The 22,131-nt window shown below is 38.4% G+C and overlaps 1 protein-coding gene across 1 annotated transcript in view; it reads left to right on the top strand.

The window, feature by feature from the left end:
- Positions 1–14,106, top strand: part of ARL15 (ADP ribosylation factor like GTPase 15) — a 391,618-nt gene extending 377,512 nt beyond the window's left edge. Inside the window, exon 5 of the mRNA XM_045566385.1 lies at positions 11,360–14,106. Within this exon, the coding sequence (XP_045422341.1) occupies positions 11,360–11,512 (153 nt within the window). The 3' untranslated portion in view covers positions 11,513–14,106. The remainder of the gene's footprint in view (positions 1–11,359) is intronic.
- Positions 14,107–22,131: the final 8,025 nt, after the last annotated feature.

Raw genomic sequence — 22,131 nt, 5'->3', positions numbered from 1 at the left:
TTCACCACAGACTTGTGAAGATACTTCATCCTCATTGAGTCTTGATATCCTCACCCATATATAGTATATATGTTATAATAATACCTGTTTTAAGGAGAATATAATGGCTTATATAACTAAGCAGCTCTTAGGTTGCAGGCCTTTGGCATAGTTTGATTCAGGGGTCTATGATTCAATCACATCTATTTTTCTGTGGTTTTCTTGGCTCTCTCTTCCTTTGCCTATCAGCTTTATCCTCAGACCTATTTCTTAGCTTCATTCTATGTAGTACTTAGATGGCTGCCAACAGCTCCCAGAGCTATTTCCCTTGACATTCATATCCTGCAGGAATTGCCTAGAAACTGAACCTCAGCTCTGATGACCTAGAAACTGAACCTCAGCTCTAAATCCAATGGGTCCACACTAGTAGGGGATAGTTCAGGATATGAATGAATAAATCTTCTTCATCTTTCTAGGCCAGTTTGAGTTGGGCATTGTGTTTCTTTCAACCACAGGCCTCTTTGGATACTCATAATTTGGTACTAGAAATGGATCTGCAATTAACAGACTCCAAAATGTAGAATTGGTTAAGTAGATGTAGGGAGGAAAGAAGTAAGGAGGACTCTTCAGTCTCTGATTTGTAAGATTATGACTCCTGTTCTCCGATTGAAAAACAGATTGTTTAAAATTTTATTTGTTGTAACTTGGAATATGTCATTAGCTCTTGTAAATATAGGAACAAAATGTCAGATATATAAAATCTAATTAAATTTTATTTTTATATTTATAAGAGCTATAGCCCTGACAAATAAGAAAAATATAAAAAGAATATAGAACTTCACCTATTCAAATCAACCAACAAAGTTAAAGATATTAAAACAATTTTTTGTAGGTATGTATGTGTATGTGTGTGTGTGTATAGGTAAGATCCAATAGAATGCTATTAAAATGTCACTAAAATTAGATGTTTGTTCAACCTTAGGAAACTAGAAAAAATAAGAACAAACTAAACACAAAGCAAGCAGGAGGGATGTAATAAAGATTAGATGGTAAAGAAATGAAATGGATATTAGGGAAACAATAGAGAAAATCAGTAAAACTAACAGTTTTTTGAAAAGATCAACAGAATTGACAAATTTTTACTCAACTAACAAAAAAGACAGATGACTCAAAATTACTAAAATGAAGCATGAAAGAGGAGACATTACTACCAACCTTACAGAAATGAAAAGGATTATTTATAAGAGAATACTATAAAAATTATATGCCAACAAACTAGATAACCTAGATTAAATATACAAGACACATATAGAAGGGCACAAACTACTGAAATAGACTCAAGAGGAAATAGAAAATCTAAAGAGACCTATAACAAGTAAAGACATTTAATTAGTAATCAAAACACTTCCCACAAGAAAAGCCCAGGATCCTCACTTTACTGCTGAGTTCTGCCAAATATTTAAAGGATTTACACCAAGGCTTCTCAAACTATTCTAAAAAATAGAAGAGGAAGGAACACTTCCCAGCTCATTCCATGAAGCCAGGATTACTATGATACCAAAACTAGGCAAACATATTACAAAAAAAAGAAAATGATAGACCAGTATTCTTAATGAACATAGATGGAAAAATTCTTAACAAATATAGTTGACCGTTGAACAACATGGATTTGAACTGCAAGGATCCAATTATGTGCTTTTGCCCACCCCTAAGACAACAGGACCGCCCCTCTAGCTCCTCCTTCTCAGCCTACTCAATATGAAGATGGTAAGGATGAAGAATATTATGGTGATCCACTTCCACTTAATGACTAATAAATATATTTTCTCTTTCTTATGATTTTCTTTATAATGTTTTCTTTTTGCCAGGTTACGTTATTGTCAGAATATAGTATATAATACATATAACATAAAATATATATTAATGACTATGTTATTGGTAAGGCTTCTGGTCAACAGTAGGCTATTAGTAGTTAAGTTTGGGGGGAGTTAAAAGTTATACGTGAATTTTCAACTGCACAAGGGGTTGGTGCCCCTAATCCCCTCATTGTTCAAGGGTCAGCTGTACTAGCAAATGACTCCAACAATGTATAAAAAAGGATTATACATATTATAACTAAGTACACTTTATCCCAGGAATACAAGGTTGTTTCAACATACAAAAATCAATGTATTATAGTATACCATGTTAATAGAATATAGGCCAAAAAACATATGATCATCTCAATGCACAAAAGGCATTTGACAACATAGAGTTGACATATGACCCAGAAATTCTACTCTTAGATGTATACCCAAGAGAAATGAAAACATATTCACACAAAAACTTGCGCATGAATGTTCACAGCAGCATTATAGTCATAATAGTCAAAAAGTGGAACCAGCCCAAATATCTGTCAACTGATGAATGGATTTTGTTTAAAATGGGATATATCCATACGATGGAATATTATTCAGCGATAAAAGGAATTAAATACTGCTACATACTACAATATGGATGAACTTTGAAAACATTATGCTAGGAGAAAAAAGCCAGACATAAAAGGCCACATATTGTATGATTTCATCTATATGAAATGTCCAGGATAGACAAATCCATACAGAAAGAGAGTAGTGGTTGCCAAAGGCTGGAGGAAAGAGGAATTGAGGAGGTACTGCTACTGTTAAGGAGTTTCTTTTAGGATGATGGAAATGTTCTGGAATTAGTGATGATGGTGGCACAACCTTGTGAATATACTAAAAACAAATTAATTGTGCACTTTAAAAGGGCAAATTTTAGAGTATGTATGTTATATATCAGTATAAGAAAACAAAATGTCTATAGAGCCAAAAGGAAAGATATTAAAGTATGTGCTAATGTAAAGTCAAGTCCAACCAAGCAGTAGATGAAATTATCTACAATCTTAAGAGAGGGTGTCCACTTCTGTGAGTAGACAGTGAGTATAGGTAATAATAGCATGTATTCAGGAGCAAACAACCCCCTTTGAAGACCAAAGTCTTCAATTAGTTGTTAAAGCAACTATTTTTTAAAGGGTTCAACTTTACAATGAGTGTCACCAAAAATTTTGGTTGAAAACCAGCCCAAGTGCAGTGAGATGAGAACCTTGAATTGCATGGAATTATACCCATTTCATTTTGGATGGAAAAGTCTTAGTGAAAAGTCTGTTTAACCCTGGAAAGCTTAACATTAAAAATATAAAAGTGATAAAATAATCAAACCCACAATACTAATACTTTCATTTAAAGTATATGTTATATATAGGTCAACCTGGTAGAGTCATTTTATTTTTTAATTCTTTTCTTTTTTTTTTTTTTCTTGGAGATAGAGTCTCACTCTGTTGGCCTGGGTAGAGTGCAGTGGCATCATCATGGCAGCCTCAAATTCCTGGGCTCAAGTGATCCACTTGCCTCAGCTTCCTGAGTAGCTGGGGCTACCGACATGCACCACCACACTCAGCTAATTTTTTCTATTTTCAGTAGAGACAGGATCTCAGTCTTGCTCAGACTGGTCTCAAACTCCTGACCTCAAGTGATCCTCCCACCTCAGCCTCCCAGAGTGCTAGAATTACAGGTGTAAGCCACCACTCCCAGCATCATTTTTTAATTCTAATTTAAAATGTGTAAGTGATTTCAGAATTGCCCTCATATGTGGAAAGGTATGAGAATTTAGAATGTACCAGAATTCAAGAGTCATTGGATTTATAAATTTAATGGAAGAAATTTTTAAGAATTCTCAACTACTTGATGTTTTGTTAGATATTCTAAATGCTTAAAAGGAAAATTGACTATCATATCTGAATGTGATGATTAAAATTTAAAAGATATGTAAATAGAATATTAAAATTTTTAAGTTGAATATAAAAGCTTCAGAAAAAACTAGGCTTTGGACAGTGTAAGTTTAATAAATTATATATTCTTTTTTAAAACTGCAGAGTAACAACTAGTACTGCTGTGCACTAAAAGCCATCCTCAAGGAAACCAAAAACCTCAAACTCACAGGCCACCAACCATGTGCCTAATGGGGTGTGGCATTAGGGGACTTTGTAGGAAAACTTCCCATGCCCTGGCTAGTTCTTGTGGTCTTTAGGAAGTCTCTCCACAAAGAGAAACTCAGGCTAAATACAAAGAGGAAATAAAATATGATTGTGCTGAGAGATGACCCTTCTGCCTGCTAGAAATTCAATCCAAAGCATCTGAAATCATAACGAGAGCCTGGCCAAATTGGAAAAGACAAATTCTCTATTCCACTGAAGTGTGAACCAAAGCAGGGAGGAGGAGGTCTAGCAATGTGTGGTCAAACTGAGGCCCAGAAAGCCTGATGCCCTAGACCCCACCCAAACATTCCTTGTGCCTCCCTGCTGGACCAAACAGACAGCTGCGGAATGCTTTAGGCCAGGTGTTGGCATTTTTTTTTTCTGTAAAGGGTCAGGTGGTAAATATTCTAGGCTTTGCGGGACACAGTGTCTTTGTGGCAATTACTCAGTTTTGTCATTGTAGTGTGAAAGCAGCCATAGATTACGTGAATGAGCATGCTATGTTCCAATAAAACTTTATTTACAGAGAATTTATGGTGCCTGGGTGATGGGGAGGCAACCAACAATAGCTACTGTGACTAAGATTCCTTCTAATTTAAAAAGTTTCTTCTGTATCCTTTGAGCTTTCCCTTGAAGTGATAGAAGGACTTCTACTGGGTCTTAAAAGATGAGAGCGTATGTGCAGGCTGATCCTTTCCACCTGTGGATGGAAGCCTTGACTTGGAAGCAGGAATTGGAGAAAAGGCCTGAATTCAAGAGTCACTCCAGGCTGTAGAGGGCCAGACAGACTGACGGGAATGGAGGAGGGTACAGATACAGGAATACTGGGCATCTTCCCTCAGTCCCTGAAGACAGGAAGCATCCATACCTAACTGTGCCTCTCACCGTGGTTGTCTGATAAGCAAGCTTTTTGGGTAGGAGAATAAAACAAGCCCTCCAGGCATACCAAAAGAAAGAAATACTTGTAAATTTCTCTATACTTCTAGGTTAGCTGATTAAACAAAAATAGGAAGGCTTTTCAGATCCTAGGTGCTACCACCAAAACAAATAGGATCATTTTGTTTGGCTATAGTGGGACATGCTAAGTTCTCCTATGCATTGGAAGGCTGGGTTTCTGTATAATTATTGTCACAATATATATAACATTCTATACACATCAGAGGTTACTGACTAGAGAAGAAGACTTATAATAAGGGTCAGGCTCAGTCACAGGTAATAACCTACAGCCACTCATCTGGTTTCTGATCATTCCAAGGTCAGGTGGGCTGCACTGAACTTTAGTATCCTTAAGAAAGAAGCATCTCATGAGAACTATACTTTTATATTACACACAGTCTTCTTGAAATCAATCATCCATTATATGTTTGCATTCCCAAAGTATTAATAATATTGTGATATTGGTTAACATCAAGTTGTCATTTTCTGGTCCTAATTAATACTCAGTAAAAAGTAAATAATATCCATCCTATGTTGTACTAGCTTTGGGACTGTGGCAAATTGGTTTTATTTGTATTACTTATTTCTGCTTTTCATGACACATTTAGTACTTTTTAAGATTTCAAAATCCTTCAAGCAGTACAACAAAAAGGGAACAGCTGGTGCTGCTCTCTAGACTGACCTTACTTTGAACAAGCTACCAAGAATGCACTCGGAAGAATCTTAATCATGCCCTGCCACTTTATCTCCAGACCCTGTCCTGGAGCCATGGCATGGGCAAAGTTCTCTGTGACTTTGGTGAAGGTTACCAAGTTAAGCCTGCTCCTGCAGTTAAGGCAGCAAAGCTGGAGGGCCCCTTTGCAAACACACATACAAAATGTATATACTCAGTGGTGTGGTGTAAATGTTTAATAATGAACTCTGGAAAGAAAAAAGTCCTCGTTCATCATACTTGCAGATTTCTGTGGTGTAAATCCTCCAAACTGTGGCTGATTTCATGACTTGTACAATTTGACATCCTTGTACCCAGAGTTGGAGAGAGAATCCACCCAATCCACTGTCGCTGGCCACATGTCAGCGGGCCCCAGTGTACCACCAAGATGCATTTCAATACGAATGTTTTCCCCCAATGTGACATGTTAACACAATAGATGCATCTGCTGTAGTGATTAAAAGAAGGAGCTAGGATGTAGATGAGGAAAGTCCTGCTCACTTTGTAACAGTTGTGGAAATGATCGTGCAAAATCTCACAGTCCATTCAGGCTCTCCTGGCATCCTATTAATTGGAGCCCAGACCACACTTTCACCAAAGAGGTTAATACCAATATGATCCTGTCTCAAAAACTATTTTTCATATGGTTCTTTGAAAAATACAAGCTATGCAGTGGACACTTTGTGTATTTAAACGTACAAGAAAGCAATGATGACTCTACTGTGTGCAAGATAGTTAACAGAGCCCGGTTCTCTTGTGCCACCCTCCAGCCTGCCCTGCTGCCCATCAGATATCACAGCTGCCGTTCTTTGTCCCTGGCTTTCTGTATTTGGTTTGAGATCCTCACCCAGTCTACATTAGCTGTTTGGAGGAGCTGAAGTTGTCAGCCTAGACTCCTTCACGAGACCTGACTCCCGATTCCTTTTCCAGAGATGGAAAAAGAATGCGCCTTTATTTCTGAAGTTTCTTTTAACAGCCATCTATCAAAATACTTTTTCCTCAAATTGAGTTCCATGATTTAAGAACTATTCTTAATAATCGTATCCCTCTTTATTTGAATCAGTTGTTTTTCTTGCTTCCAGCTAAATACAGTCCAAGTGTTATAAATAAGCGAAAAAGGCCTTAGTAAACAGTACAGTATTAAACAGTCTTTTATGGTCACTAAAAAGCCCAGGCGGGGAGAAACCCTGTGCTCTTATGGCACAAATGACAAGGACAGTGCTCCGGCCGGGCTGTTGCTATTTCTGCTTTGTTTTTGGTTTACACTATTGCCCTCATCTGTGGAATCTTCTGCCCTGGCACGTGGAGCACCAGCACAGGGGCTCACGAGAGCACACCGTGCTGCCCACCCACGCTCACCACGGCCACATGCGGAGGTGGTGGTTGAGTGAATGAAGTTGTGGAAAGCCAACTTGCAGGACGAAAATTTCCAAAGCTCCTCAGACTGATCCCAACCCCACAACAACCCCGCCACAACCTTAAGGAGGGTCAGTTAGAATGCGCTAGATTTTCACAGAGGGAACGTAAGAGTTGTGTGTAGAGGGGGTCTGGGGAAGTATGGGCAAAGCAGATATCCAGCTTCTGATCCCAGTGGTGAATGTGTAGAAAAAATAAGCTAATGGCGCTGGGCAGGGGCAAGAGGTACCAGCTGCAAGAGCAGCAGCAGTTCCCAACAGGGCAGGACCACTAGGGGGGTGTGTTGACAGGGCAGGGGGAAGGCATTTTTAGTTTTAGCAATGACTGGCTGGTGTTGGTGGCATTTAGTACACTAGAAGTTGGGGTGGTATATTCTATGATCCACAGCAGGGACCCACACAACAAAGAACTGTCACATACCCTGACTCTCTCTTTAACGTCTCACCACACATTCATATGGGTAAAAGCTCTGTAAATATCTGAGCTTAGAACCTAACTCTATTTCACATCAAAACACAATAAACCCTTTCTGGACTATTCTATTCCCATGCTCCTAGAGTGCTTTCAGGGAAACTAGGTCACCTCTGGGCACACATTAACAAAAATAGGAAAAACGAGCAGCTTATCATTTTAAATAAAATGATGTTTATGAGTTTTTAAAAAGGACGGACCTATTGTTGCAGTTCAAAAATGATGACTGCTAGAAATTTAATCATACCAGGTTGGCAAGAATTGAAAGTATTAATAAAAAATTTTGTATCCGAAGTGAGGGCAAGACAGGGAAATCAGTGAACATCATTATTACCCTAATAGAGATCCTGGAGCCAGGAAAGAATTATTTGATAATTTCACTACTCAAGGGGACAGTAAAGGACATTTCCTACCCAATGAGTGGGTCTCCTGTGCTATGTAATGTCTCACAGGTTTTAACAGCTGCTACAAACATCAGCAGCAATGAGATGGTGCCATCGTCTCTGTTATATTAGGGCTTTACAGTCAATGCGATGTGTGAATAATGGAATGCGATAATGCAAATTACCAGGCAGTGGCATGAGTGGAGAAGGGCTCCGGGGACAGAGCTAAAATAGGTTGGCTGCTGATGTGGCTTTGTTTTCCTATCTCTAGGGTGGACACATGGCTGCTAACAAGTGCCCACTCTCTGTGGCTATCCCCAAAATAGATAAATGACCACAGGTTGCCAGGCAGCTCTATTCTGATGTCATTCCCCAAAGCGCGGTCTCCAAAAGCCAATGTAAAACAATCACCGGTTCCTTATTCCAGCAGTTTCCACTTAGCGATATTTAAGCAACTGGTAAAGTAGTCAAAAGACTTAGCTTCATTTTCTCATGAGTCATTTGTAAAATTTTTATCTTGACAAGAAAATCACCTTTAAGAAATGTATGTGCATCAGAAAAAATAGATTCTGGTATCACAGGCAGGTTTTTTTTTTTAACCTTGAAAACAATATCAGCATTTGACTTACATTGGTCAAACTTAAACATCATTCTTTAAAATCATACATCAACATATACAAGGACAAAAAAGCACTGGCAGACAGGTCAAATGTAACCGTAATTGTTATTGTAATAATACAGGGGAAGTAAAATTTGAAGTTCAGGTTAATAGAAGAAAACAAAATAAAAATGTTATCCTAAAAAAGTCAGAATTAGAGCATTAAGTCTTCATCCGCTCTGTAGTGTTTGTTTTTAGAAACATGAAACTCTGAGTAATGAAAGCTATGTTCCAGCAGCAAATATTCACTCACTGTGCTTGAATATTGCTGGAATGGCAAAACTTGTTTGAAAATTGATATTATAAATGTAGAGTGGTATGGAATCCTCGGGATACCAGTGGGGTGAATATGGCAGCGTTAGTTACCCACTTAAGTTATGGATCTGAAAATCTCAAGTTACCCAGCCATATTTGTCAGCTTAACACCACGAGGCTTCTTTATCTGGTGACCACCCTGTCACTGCAGCTTCCATTTCCTTCTCATGTTTGCTATTCAGCAGGAACAACTTCTGAAGCATATCTACCTTCAGACATCTTTATCCTCTTCCAAGTGTGCCTGCATGATAGACTATGTTTTCAGTTGCCTAGAAACCAACCTAATGGGTAGCTAAACCTCACTGTTTTGTATCCGGTAGGTACTGCAATATATCACAAATTGCTAATATATCTTGGGATTATTTAAATCTAACATGGTTTTCAAATTAGATATAAATATGCTACCAGGGTTAATTCTGTGTAATTTTTTAAATGAACCCACTTGGAAGAAGTGTTATTAGTGAGAGGCATTTACTATCTTGGTGCTTTTGTTTAATATTATCGAATTTCTTGCAACCAGCCCTCTTCCCAGTTATTAGTGATACTGAAAATGCTGTCCTTTTGGATTTGGGTTTATGAAGAATGGCAAGGATACAACTTGCTTCATGTGCCAGAATTTGGATGGTATGTGCTTTATTTGATGGGAAGCAGTGTTGATGGAATACCAGATTGCACTGTAAGCACAGCAGTCCCACTTTCTGTGCTCAGGGATGCAATCTGAAGCCACGCTTTGTGGCAGAAACGGGGAGACCAACATCTCTGATTCTCAACTCTTTGGGGTTGAGGGCCCCGGTGACTGGCCGTTCTTCCCTCCATGGGGCACAGTTGGTCCTGGTACTGATCATTGCACTAGCAATTTCTGATTCTCTTGGACGTAAATTGTCTTCAGTGCCCTAAAGAAAAGAAACTAAAAGAATGGAGTTTGTATTTTCAACAAGCAAGAATCCTTTTAACAACAGGATTTGTAAACTACCTTAGGCAAAAAAATTGTTCTAGAGTTATGTACTCATTTTCTGATCTGTAAATGAGAGATTTTCATTACTCAGAATTAATGAGGGTTCTGCAATTCTTATAGGTTTTTTTTTTAATTAGTGTTATGAATTTAAACATATCTATAGGAGGACTTTTTGGACACACATGGACTATAAAATGTTAGCACATTTCTAGTTCCTAAATTAGCATAACTTAGTATTTCATATATATATATCTTCTTCCTCATATGAAAAAAATGTACAAACATATTAATACCAGTTTGGACGTTAACAGTCTCTCTGCCGTTAACAATAGTCTAATGCTTGCAATGTTACAGGCAAAACGAAACTGCATTTGGGAATGGCATGTAAAATTTAGGTACTTTTTTGGGGGGCCAAGTATTGACTAAGGTAAGACCCTGGAATTTTTCATGGCACATGGGATTTAATGAAATTTGTTGACCAAGAATGTCTTTGAACAATGCCTCTTTTGATGTTGCCACTAACTGTATTGTATGTTATGTAAAACCTTACTGGGCAATAAATGTGTTCTATTCTTATACGATGTTGTGGCTGTGTGCATGAGAAGCTTTATGAACTTTTCACTTTATCATACCTTTTGAGAAAAACTCAATATTTCTGGATGTCATAGCACTTTGACATTTATTCACAGTTACGAATTGGTAATACTAACTGCTATTAGTCAATATCCTAACCAATACAAGTGATTTGTGACTGGTTATTAGTTGAACAGGTTTTTAAGACAGCACATGTGCTACCCCACATACCTATTGTAAAGGCTTGATTTATACTTCCCAGAAAATTCAGGACTGAGAGGGAAGAAAAAGCTGGGAGGCTTTATATATGTATGTAAATGTATGTAGGTTTGTATGTGCATACGAACACACACACTCGGTTTCTATCCTCTTTCCTAGAAAACAGGTTCCCGGGTCTCAGAAATAGATACTAGAACTTTAAGAGAAAGAGAAAAAAAGATTATTTAAATCAGATTTTTTGTTGTATTATGTCCTCGATGGTCAAAATAATTGAGTCTTCAGTAATTTATATGGTACGTGCTGTAGGTTGTCACCAATTTAATAAGTTGGCAGGGTGAGATAGTGAAAGCTACTCTGCTAGTTATTTTGATTGAATGAATCTTTTTCATGTCTGCAGTGTATTTTGCCCAGTGCCATGGTGCATATAATTCTTTCTCAGACTTCATCAGACCTCCCATGCTGTTAATTGTATGGGTGGAATGGTGGCGGATCGTAAGCAGATCATTCACCCCTAAAGAAAACACTCCCAGGTCACAACATATAACCCACATTATAACAACAGCTGTGGACAGGATTCTAGAAACCCCTAAGCATTACAGTTCATATAAATTCTCCTTGAAATCTCCCCACTTCATCACTCAAAATGTTGGCTTGAGAAAGGTTCTGATGTAATGAATAATATATTTTTCTTTATTTTTTCCCCCTCAAGATCAAAAAATATTTTGAACTTGAACCACTCGCACGTGGAAAACGTTGGATCCTGCAGCCCTGCTCGCTGGATAACATGGATGCACTGAAAGACAGCTTCTCTCAGCTGATAAATTTGTTAGAAGAAAAAGACCATGACGCTGTAAGAATGTGAAATCTGGCAAAGAAAATGGGCTCCCAAAAGGCCTTGAACCTGTCATGTTTCTCATTTTAATTTTATTTTGGTATCAAGACTATAATGGCTTCATTATCTATTTTTCTCTAGTTATTTCAGACTCTCATCTCTCTAGTAAAGTGAATATTCTGTAAATCAAGTGAATTATCATCGGCATTAACGTCAAGTACACACTACTGAGAGAGAATTTATTCTCTGTTTACCACTAATTATCTTCACCGCATGTCTCTTCCTTATGTTGTTCTAAGCATCTCTTCTATACTCTGTGCTAAAACGGATGGAATTCATGGCTCATGGAAATCAAATCCCTTATGAAGGACTCGGTAAAGCTCACAAGACCTTGACTAATTTTCCCTGGGTTTGGGAGTGGAGTATTGTGTGACTGAGACTCCACATAATATGTATATCATTTTCAATATCTCTTGGGGTTTTTGTTTTGTTTTATTTCATCTTATTTTTGGTTTTTTTGTCTTTTGTATACTGACCTTACAGACAATGAGAGAAAAATGAGCACCAAAAACTTCAGTTAATCACCTTATCAGGAAGGAATATCCTGCCATAGCAAAATTGGCTTTGGAGAACTTAAAGACAACATAATGTTTCCTTGATTACATCTGAAGTCTCTCTCCCCTCTTTTAAGAGCAAAGACATTGTTTTAGTTTTTGAGAGGAGTTAGAGGAAATTTAGGCACCATGTATACATCACTGATTACATTTGATCAAGTCCTCAAATATTTTTTAATGGAAAGATTAGCCTATATAAAGTCAAGCTGCAATGTAATATAGGTATCTTTTTCTAAAAATTGGAAGTGTTTAATTAAAATAGAGACAATCATTTTTAAAATAGCAGAAAAAATTTTAAAAACAGCAAAAAGAAGTATAGTTTATACTGGTTAGAGTTTAAGCTGGCATGGATCTAACAGAGATATCAAAGACAGAATCATCTGTATATTCAGTCATTAAGTGCTAATGTAGTTTAATGGAGTCTGTTAAGCTTTCCTCTCTCTAGTAGCTAAAGGCCTATCAGTATTTCTATTATAAACCTCTATTTTCAGGGGTTTCAGTCTGCCCTTAAAAGTGTGCTGGGGCTGCAGCAAATAAACAATTTTAGGGCTCAGAGTCAATCTTTGGAATGATTTTTTTCATTTAATTTAAATGATAATATTATGTGGAGATAAATGTACAGTTTTACTAAGGCTTAGCACCTTTGATCTTTTCTAAATCAGGAAAAATCTATGGATTTTGACGTTCATAGATGAAATATTCTTTGTCACACTCTGTAGACTTTTGACCACTTAAAATACCAGGTGGCCCAGTGATAGAAAACTGCTCCCTACCCCTGAGTTATGAAAACATGTTTGTAATTTTTAGGTAGCCTAGACCAATACCCAAGTACCACAGACCCACACTGTATTACAGGGTGATGTAATAGCTTGTAATTCTCCAGAAGATACACTTCAGACCCTTAATATCATTCAAAGATAGTTTTTGCGGTTTAATATTGTAAGTGGATTTTAATGCAGTCATTACCTTCAAAACATTGAACACTTCTTTAGGCTTTTTTCTAATGGCCTGGATCGGGAAAGATCCACAGTGAGTCATATACACTTTTGTCTCCAGCATCCTTGAATATTTTTAACACTGTATAATCCGTGAACAGCACAAAACTTTTATTCCAATGACTAGTTACACAATTCCTGTTTTTATTTTGTCCTGTTGTGCTCATCTTCTATGAAAAATAAATGATTATTAGGCCTTGCTTTCCCTGCAAGTTCATTAAATGTAGAATGTTGTCTTTTTAAGATCCTGTGGCTGAGTGCTCCTAAGCCATCTGTTAAATGACTTCCCGTTGTCTGTGTGTGTGTTCATGTGTGCGCCAGGGATGGGCTTCTCCTCAGACCCACGACTGTCTGCAGCGTCTCAGCCGTCAGAATGAAAACATTATCAATCAGTACCCAACAACAGCTGTTTTTGACAAGTTTCTGTCTGACGCCTAATGCTTTACAACTGTCAAGAAGGCTCCTTCTTTGTCTAGCAGGTCGGAGCTCGCCGTCTTGCTGCTTCCATGCACCATCCTGTCCTTGTAACCCTAGAATTTGCCATGTTTTGGAAATCCACATGGGGGAGGGGTGGGGCCTGGATGGGTGGGGGTGGGGAGGTGGGTGGGCGGGGGTGGGGGTGTATGTCATCTTCCTACTTTCATGTAAAGTGCCACAGGTGTCTTAGTTTGCATATTCAAATATTATATAGGAAAAACAGTCTGTTATGTATTTCTTCACTTAGCTTCTTGTTATATTTATGGACGTTACCAGTTTTTGTACCTTCTTAGCTAAAGCAGTTGCCTTTTTGTAATGGCAATTAATTTATATGATAAAACTTTGTATCTACTGTAGTTTACAGTATTGGTTGCTAATTAACTGCCATATTGCCCTGTCTTTCTATTTAAAAATACTGCATCTATACTTAGAGTTTAACAGAGTCATGTGGACATTTGCCAGGCAAGGAGAACTCATGTTGTCCATGATTGAGAAATGATTTCCACTATCTTCAAATGAAAATAAACGCTGAGTAGAATTGATGTTTCCAGACTGACTCCTTTCAGCTTTAGCATTTGGGAGTCTCAGATTTCTGTTTTCATTTGTATTGCCTGTTTAAGTCTCCAAAATAAGTTCTGCTGCTCTTGGGTCAAAACAAATGATTGATTCGCATTTCCTTTGAAGCCATTGTGAAAACCTTAAAAGAAAAAAAAAAGTGTCTTTTCCAGTTGGTTTGTCTTCACCAGCAATTTACTTTCACTGGAGCTGTTCCTTTGAGTGTTTGAACAGATTCAAGATGTTATAAGGTGTCATCCTTCAATCAAAGGATCATTTTCTAATATTTGCCATAAAACCAACTTGAGTGGCGCGGTTTGGTGCAATGAACTCTTTCCTTCAATGGATTGATGCACTTGGGAAATAAGTAGATATTTTTAAGTGATTCAAGAAGAAACAGTATACATGAACAGGCCCATCCTTAAGGCTGAGAGTATTCTATAAAGAGAGAATGAAAAAGAAAAATGATGGATGGAAGACAAGAGAGAAAAAAGAAATACAATAAAAGATGAAACATTCAAATTCCAGCTTTTGCTTGGTCCCAATTGCAACATTATTCTGACACTTAGTATTTGGCACACAGAGACTTGCAATACGTCTCTACTAAGCTGGATCCAACCTGCATTCCTATTCTTGTTTCTAAGGTAGACAATTAGCAGTTATCAGCTTCCTAAGGGTCTCAGACCTATCCAAGCAAATGAGGACAGAACTGTAAGATTTTGAAGCAAATGGGGTTTTCTTCATGTCTAGATTGCATATTCAGACTTGAATGGAAAACTAATATTCATCCCTGACTTCATCCTCTTTATAACTTTAGAGTGCATTTTCATTAACCTCCTGACCTAATGGCACAAACAGAAATGAAAAGGTATGTGTGGGGTGGTGGGGCTGGAAGTGGGAGTTGCCCCCTGGGATCCCTCATTTTCAATGTGTTTGGAAAGGGAGGGTCTGTCTTTGTTACGCAGAAACTTTAGAATGTAGAGTCTCTGCCTTCCCTCCTTCCCCAGCCTGGGTCCTGGAGATCTGAGGTTTACACTGTGAAATGCATTACCACATCATGTTGGGAATTCCTGGCTCCCAAGGGCTCACAGCTTTTGGTCACCTCTGAGTCAGCATGATTAAATGATTTGCATCTCAGGCTTAAATGTTTTCCAACTCAGATGCATGCAGTGACTGATGAGCCCAAGTTTTGGCACCCTAACCCACCCCCTTGCACTAATTTAGGAACATGAAAAGATGCCGTGTAAGACTCAGAAGCCTCAGATGGGATATCAATTTCCCCTCCCCTTTCCTATTCTCTTCGAATTAAAACCTTAACTAAAAACCTTTTCTTCCACCCACTGTCTCATCAGATCTGGAAATTCTGACTTCCCTTCCTGGGGGTTCATCTGTTTGTCACAACCTCTTCACTTTCTGTGAAACCAAGGCAAAGAGTTTAAAAGTCACAAAGAAGAATCTCTCCAACATACACCTTGTCTAGCATCTTTCTTTCCTTACAAAACAAGCTGAAGTAAAAAGCCCAGGATTCTTCTGTCAGATTTTCTCCATAATTCCATCTTGCATTCCATCTCTGCTCCAAGAAGCATGCTCTGTTCACTGGCTCCTGGTGTAACAAGGCCACCTACTGTGTTCTCAGCCTTAACCTGCCCCTTCCTTTATGAATAATCATTTTTTACAAGAGAATAGTGTGGGCCTGTGGTTTTCAAAGCAACTTCACCAACCTAAATACCTTGTGAGGTCACTATACCCTCCCTGCTTGCAGAATAAGGAAAGGGACTTCTGGATTTAATCCCTTGCCAGGCTCAGCCAGCTTTGTAACACAGTCGAACTCCTGATCCCCTCTGCCCTAGCTAGAAACGGACCAACATGAGTATGGCCATCAAATTGCACTTGAAAAAAAATGATCTGCAAGCTACCAAATAAAGGTGAATTCCCTTATTCTTTTTTTTTTCTCCCAAAATCTCTTCTTATTCTGATGCTCTCAAAATATTCCTCACAAATATTTCAGCCTGGTTCTTTCTAGCAGCAACATTCTGACCGTGGAGCTGAGTTGGCAACGTGGTCCCCAGAGAGGAAAGCCTGGCTCGAGCCCATGGGGGCAAATCAAAATAAACCTTGAATAAGTGTCAGTTTCCCCAATCTCCCTCATTTTCCTGTTTCCTCATGGGATTGAGGGGGGCGGTATGGAGAGAGCTGGTCATTTCAAAAAGCCTAAGATCACTTACATCACAGGCAAACCCTTCCTGAAAGTGTGAAATCCAGGCTGCAGTGCCACAACTTTCACTGACAAGTGATTCATTGAGACAAAGGCTGGAGCTCCAGCATCAAACAGATGTCAGACAAAACACCAAATGCCTGTAAATGATTGCTTTCGCAAGCAACGGAATGACTAGAAGACCTGGCCCGATGATGTACCCTGTGTCTGGACAAGCTTACAGAAGACATGGGGGTGGGGGAGCTGGTTTTAAGCAGAGTCTGCGGAGAAGGCTGTTTCTGGACAGAGAAGTGAAACCACGATCCTTACCTGAGAGGCTCGTGTTGAGATGAATGACTTCTGGCCAGTTTGTGTATAATACATGTAAAGGTAAATCAGAAAAATGCTAGTCAAGGGCACCTCAAAGACCAGACTGGGGTGATATGATATTAAATCACTAGACACATAAATACCGGTGTAAATTAAAAAGGAGAAGATTTTGTTAGAACGGAAACTGCTCACCAAAGGCAGAGACAGGAATGCAAACAGTAAGTCTGGCTGTCATTCCCCATAATCTGGAGCAAGTCAGGTTTGGGTCTGGACCTTCTCCAGTTGTTTTACAACTTTCTAGACATGGGATGTATCAACCCAACACTTTTATTAAGCAGCTTTGACAGGATTTTTGAAATGACAGCTTGTCGAGACTCAACGTAACGTACGGTTTTGTTTTGCAATTGGAACTTTTGGGTTGAATGATTTTAGGACTTCATACAACGCATTTTTGTTGACTACCTACTATGCACCAAGGATTGTGTTAGATGCTGGGGATATAGCAGTAGACATGACATACTTAGTCCCTGTCTTTGTAGGACTCTAATTCCTGTAACACTGGTTAAATTGAATTATTTCTATAAGTGTAGACAACATTTTTTGGGGAGGGGGGCGTTTTGTTATATTAAAATTGCAGTTCGAGTCTCTCGATTTTTAAATATTTGTTGTTGGTCCTAATCTTGGTTTTTCAGCCCCCCTAATTTAGAATTGTTTTTGAATGCTGTTTAGTTTCTTTTGAGACCATTAATAAAACTAGAAATCTAGCCACATACATAGAAAAAGGCTTTGCCTTTTTTTAGCATCTTTCTAAACAGAGCTCTGTAAAGCTAACACCTTTTATTCTGCTATTTTGCTGCTACAACAACGAAGCCTGTGTCTGGCCCACAGAAGTGCTTCCAAAGTGCAAAACCAAACTCAATTACGTACTGTTCTTTTCATCCTCCCTTTATTCAAAGGGCTTTGCCTCCTCTAGAACAGCCTCATCTCATCCTTCTGTCTTGATCACACAAATGACTTATATTTGAAATGTTGAATCTCCAAGAGGAAAATTCCTATTTAGTTGCAGTCTCCTGTGTTTTATTCCACCTAACAGTGAAGACTGCTGCATAAAAGCATTGTCACAGTTCACATGCCCAGACAGAGGCAATAACCTGTAAGCTATATAACCCGCTGGATTTTTTTTTTTAAACCTAGTTAGGTAGCAATGGTTATCTAACTAGGTAAAAAAAAAAAAAATGTTACCTAGTTAGGTAGTTAACTGGGGTTTCAAGAGGCTTGTTTGTTTTCCTCTCATTGAGGATTGGGAACTTGGAGAGACTTCTTTAAACTCATTATTTATTCCAAGATGCTATTTGGACAAAGTTGGTCCTTTAGCAAGAGTTAACGCATTTTGGATTTAGAACACTTTTGCAAAATCTGTGTCAACATAGTTTGCATTTCCTTAAACATCTAAAGCCTGCACTATTCTTCCCTCACCAGCCCCAGGCCCCCTGATGGATGTCCCCCTTAGAGAACCCCAACATGTCGCTTTCCAGTTTACGGGCCTGGATATTCAGGTAGGATCACAAAAACTAACTGTAACAGAAACCTCTCTGTTTCCATTCAGTTTGTTAATTTCAAATCACCCAGAGTTTTATTTATTCATTTATTAAAGACAGGGTCTCGCTGTGTTGCCCAGGCTAGCCTTGAACTCCTGGACTCAAATGATCCTTCCGCCTCAGCCTCCTGATCAAATTTTTAGGTAAAACTGTAGGATCCAGTGAAGTCACAAAATACCAGAGATTAATTAAAATGTGTGGTTTATAATTGGATGTCCGCCCCTAATAACAGATCTGGGCCGTGATTTGTCACTGCTGGAGTCACAACTAGGGAAGCAACGAGGCATTGTTGTGTGCTTCCAGACAGAAGTATACAGTACCACCTAGGAAGTATTCGTGCCAAAAAAATAAAACTTGAGTCTGATCAACCCTCTGGATCTAACAATTTGCAAAAAATATAGAAACGGAGGAGTATGTTAAATGACACAAAATCCAGACTACTGGAAATTTGACTGACAGATGATTTGGTTTCTTAAGTGACAAGAAGGAAAAAAGGAATGAAGGAAATCTGTAAATTAGAAGAGTCTTGAGAGCTCCATCAAACAATTACAGAGCATGGGCCTTATTTGGATTTTGTTTCAAACTACTAAAATGTAAAATAAAATTTGAGACTGAGAAATTTAAACACTTATTGAATATTTTTATGAATCAAGGAATGATTGATTACTGAGATCTTTTAGGTGTGACAAAATTGTGGTTGTGTGTTTTTTTAAAGAGCCCTTATCTATTGGGGCACATGCAGAAATATTTATGGATGAAATATGATGCACAAGATTTATTTCAAAATAATCTATTAGGTGGAGAGAGGAGCAGAAGGAGATGGGGATTAGATGAAACAAGCTGGACTGTGGGTGATAACTGTGGAAGCCCAATGACGGTAGAAGTTCATGATACCTGTGTTCTGCCTCGGAATGTGTAATTGACATTTTCCCCAACAAGTTTTTGAAAGAAAGAAGGAAAAGAGAAAGTGAAGAGAGTAAAAAGACAAACCACACACTATATGATAATTTGCAATGCAAAACCAAGCCTGTTGCCAAAATATATGCAGAACTCCTATAAACCAGTAAGAAAAAAAATTCAGCTTAATGGAAAAATTAGCAAGGGACTTGAATCGGCACTTCTTGCAAAGGAAGATGATATCCTAACAGCCAGTAACTTTATTAATAGTGAGGTGCAAATAAAAACTCCCATGGGCTAGCACTACACCCTCAGCAGAAGTTAAAAACAATACCAAGAAAATAGCACTTCTTGGCCTTTTGGCTAAGATCAAGTGTAGGCAGTACCAAGAAAAAGAAAATAAGAGAAAAAAAAATTAGTGTCAGTCTGGCATGTTAATCACCACTGAAAATTTGTGTCCTGATTCCAAGAAGAAAGTTTGTAGCATGGTGACTAATCCTGCAGTGTTTGGAGTCAACCAGGACTGGCCTGGAGTCGGGCTGTACTCCTTGCTGGTCACACGACACTGGACAAATCATTTAAATGCCTGTATTTTAGTTTTCTCGTCCATAGTGGAGGTAATATACCTACTTCAAAGGGTTATGCAGGTTGAATAACATCTTGGGTACAAAGTGCTTCTCATGGTGTGTGGCACACAGGAAACATTCAACAAGTGATGACAATTATGATTCCAGTAATGTATGTTTGAAGCAATTTTCCCCCTGCACCTCTTAGGTATAAAGCTCCGCAGGAGCTGAGGTGGGTTGGAAGGTACAAGAGGGGAGGTTTTACAGCCATTGAAATTACACAAAAGCTACAACTTTGGTCTTGGAAGCCAAGCCTCTCGTGGTCGGGGAGCTTTTCCAGATCAAGTAAACACAGCTCCCTCCATTGACCTCCAAAACCCTCTGTCTGTCATCATTCAACTGCCCACTCATTGATTTATTCACTCAACAAACACTGATAGAATGTATGTTATGTGCAAGGCATTGAGCTGTATGTATTTGAGAAAGGTAAAACCAATTACAAAATTTGTTATAGTGCTCAGAACTAAATATTTGCTATTTAAATGTGTTTATTTCTTCAGAGGTCACTGGTTCTGTCTAGTGCTTTCTGTGTTGTTAGCTTGTAAGTCACAGAAAGACAATGCTTTTGTCTTCTGTTGCCTTTTAAAATCTACAGCGCTTAACATAGAAAATGTCACAAATATTACTGACTGGCCAACAACATCGGGTTAAAAACAAGGGTTTCAAGTCATACATTTTCTTTCATAGGGCTGGAATTATATGAAAGTGAGCTTTACCATCAATGATTATAAAAGAGATTCACATTGTGGAAAATGCAAAGGAGAAAATAGAAAATAATTGCAATCCTAGACAAAATCACATTAACATTGTGATGCATATCATTTCAATTTTTTTCTAAATACTTTTACAAAATTAGGGTCATACTATGCATATTGTTTTAGAGCATACTTTTTATTTATTAATATATTTAGCATTTTTCCATGCTGTTGAATTTTTTCCTAAAACATGATTTTTAATGGCTGTCTAGCACTTACAAATACCATTATTTAACTGGTTGACTACTGTTAGATATTTGGACTTGTTTTAAATGTCTTTGTGGAAGAATATTTATGCACATTCCCTGGTGATTTCCATAGAATAAATACAAGTGGAATTACAGGATCAAAAGCTGTAAACAGTTTTATGGTTTTTAAAACATATTCTTAAATTGTCCTCCTAACATGTAATAATTCACAATTCCTACAAATGACTAGATGCTGGTTCCTATTGCTCATCACCTTGTAAACTTAAGCTATTGAATTATTTTAATCTATCCTGATTTAATAGGTGGAAAATGAAATCTTGTTTTAATTTGCTTTTGTGATAACTTGCATTTCAGCTAAACTTTAAACAAACAACAGCTTGGGTCATCATGTTCTGGGGAAGTGGAAGAAGTAAACAATATTTAATTCTGTGCACTAAATTGTTTAACTCAAACAATTCCCTCCCACCTATTACATATTGTTGACCATAGGGTAGATACACAATATATGTTAACATGTTTTTGTAGAGTAGAAAGACATGGTGTATTTGTGATGGAGCCAATGTAGAAGTGAGAGTGAAAGGAAGGATATGGTACAGGCACAAAGGAGGTAAGGATCATGTGTGTTCATCTCTTGTCCAGAAGGAAAGAATGAAAACAAAGGGAAAGGAAGGTGAGTTGAAGTCAGATTGTAGAGGGCCTTGAATGCCAGGGTGAGGAACTGGGATGAAATGTAGGGGGCCGTGGGGAGCCATTGAATGTTTTAAAGAAGAGTGGCATTATCAAAGCAGTTATTTAGGAAAAGTAACCTGGGAGGAGGGTGGTTTGGAAGGGGGAAGTCTAAGGCAGTCGCAGCTAACAGGTAGACAAGTAAATACATTGAGATGAGACGTGTAGCAAAAAAACATCTGTCAAAGGGAACAACAATAAAATGAGTAAGGCCAAACTGAGGAGCTGAGGTGATGAAGAGAGAACATGAAAACCAGCCTCCTGGCCTCTGTTACCTGCCCATCACTTCAGAGACCCTTGGTCCTGAACAATGGAGACAGGACTAGATTCCTCCAAAGGTGACTGGGTGACTCCCATGATGCTGGTGAAGGTGTGGAGGTTCTGCAGGGTGCAGCTCCCACTGCCCTCGGGAGAGTTCCAAAGGCCTGGGGAGCCCCAGAGGCTACCCAGAGAGTGCTTTGTTGAACACACTCAAGTTGCCTCAGATGATAGGGTTTAATTATGGCCAACGAATAAGCCCACCAACAACAAATAAGGTGGGCAGGAATCCATTTCTGAGGCTGCATAGCTGAGCTGCTAAGATAACTGGAACAACATTTTTTTTTTTTTTCAGTTTGAAAGCAGTCACTGTTTATTAACTGACCAGATTACAAAAATAATCATGGTAGGTACC

The sequence above is a fragment of the Lemur catta genome, chromosome 12 (assembly GCF_020740605.2).
Source record: "Lemur catta isolate mLemCat1 chromosome 12, mLemCat1.pri, whole genome shotgun sequence".
NCBI lineage: Eukaryota > Metazoa > Chordata > Mammalia > Primates > Lemuridae > Lemur > Lemur catta.
The sequence above is the reverse complement of the archived record's forward strand: the minus strand, read 5'-3'. Positions and strand labels throughout refer to the sequence as shown.